General features: G+C 41.8%; 1 protein-coding gene across 1 annotated transcript in view; it reads left to right on the forward strand.

The window, feature by feature from the left end:
• The window catches only part of ZNF394 (zinc finger protein 394), a 17,641-nt gene that overhangs the window by 8,847 nt on the left and 7,405 nt on the right, over nt 1–1,389 (forward strand). The window contains exon 3 of the mRNA XM_003798922.3: nt 633–759. Within this exon, the coding sequence (XP_003798970.1) occupies nt 633–759 (127 nt within the window). The remainder of the gene's footprint in view (nt 1–632; nt 760–1,389) is intronic.

Here is a 1,389-nt window from a genome sequence, read left to right on the forward strand (position 1 = left end):
GACATCTCTGTCACTAGTTTTAGAACCTTCCCTTTCTAAGAATTGTGGCTTTAACTCTATGAATGGTCAGCTTACATTTGAATAAGCCATCTCATAAGATCACCTGGTTGGATAATTATCTTATTGTGAAGTGATCAAGGGAAGAGAAAAGCATTTTTACTGAGCATCTGGTGTGGGTGATGTACCTTCATCTGCTTCAGATATCTGTATCTGTTTGACATGTAAGAAAACAGCATCTATCATAGAGCCAGCATTGCAACTCAGGACATTGCTGGTTAAGTGTTTATTTTTAATCTACATCATGTTTCCATTTTGACAAAACATAGTGATATAATTCATATGTTGTGCTCCTACCTACCCAAAATAGTATAAATAGCCTACAGGGTTTCAGGATAATGAGAGAATTTCAGTCTCTATCTTTGGTCCCTTTGACACTCCCTGGTCAGTACAAGACTTCCCACTTGATCTTAACCAAAACGTAGAGAAGTAATAGTACAAAACTCTACAGCCTGCTTGTTACTAGATTTTCAGTGCTTCTTCCTTTACTCTTTGGAGTCTGGCCTCATCCTAAGACTAGTGGTAGCATTACCTGGGGACAGCAAGTACTGAATGGGGATCTTGTCTTATTCCAGGGGATGGTGACGTTTGAGGACATGGCTGTGGCTCTAACCTGGGAGGAGTGGGAGCATCTCGACTCAGCTCGGAAAGATTTCTGCAAGGAGAGCACACAGAGGGAATACGGGAGCACAATCCAGCCCAGTGAGTGCTGTTATTCTGTTGGTTCACACTGTGTGTGTGTGTGTGTGTGTGTGTGTGTGTGCGCGCGCGCGTGTGAGAGAGAGAGAGAGAGAGATGGATCAAGGGCTGGGTCTACTACTACCCCTGACACAGTCTGCTATTCATAGACTTGGGGCAAGAGCCTCCAAGTTTCATTGTAATCCTGGCAGGACCTTTGTATTTTATATTGTTATGTGCCAGGTTCAGCTTTTTATTTTGGTTAATTTTTAATTTTTCATACATACAAAAAAGTATGAAAAAGGATAATGAGCATCTCCTATATTTACCACCTTGATTTATGAAATCTTCATACTTGGCCATACTGGCTTCATTCTTTTCTCTTCCAAAGAAATAATATGTTATAGCTATAGGTGAAATCTGTACTCTCCCTAAAACTGTTACCCTTGCTTCTTCTGCCAAGCTAATGGATACCCTGATTGTGGTATTTATCTTTTTCTTTTTCTTTTTCTTTTTCTTTTTTTTTGAGACAGAGCCTTAAGCTATCCCCCTGGGCAGAGTGCCATGGCATGGCACCACAGCTCACAGCAACCTCCAACTCCTGAGCTCAAGTGAGTCTCCTGCCTCCACCTCCCAAGTAGCTGAGACTACAGG

This window comes from Otolemur garnettii, unplaced genomic scaffold (assembly GCF_000181295.1).
Source record: "Otolemur garnettii isolate 467f Iridium unplaced genomic scaffold, OtoGar3 scaffold00142, whole genome shotgun sequence".
NCBI classification, from domain to species: Eukaryota; Metazoa; Chordata; class Mammalia; order Primates; family Galagidae; genus Otolemur; species Otolemur garnettii.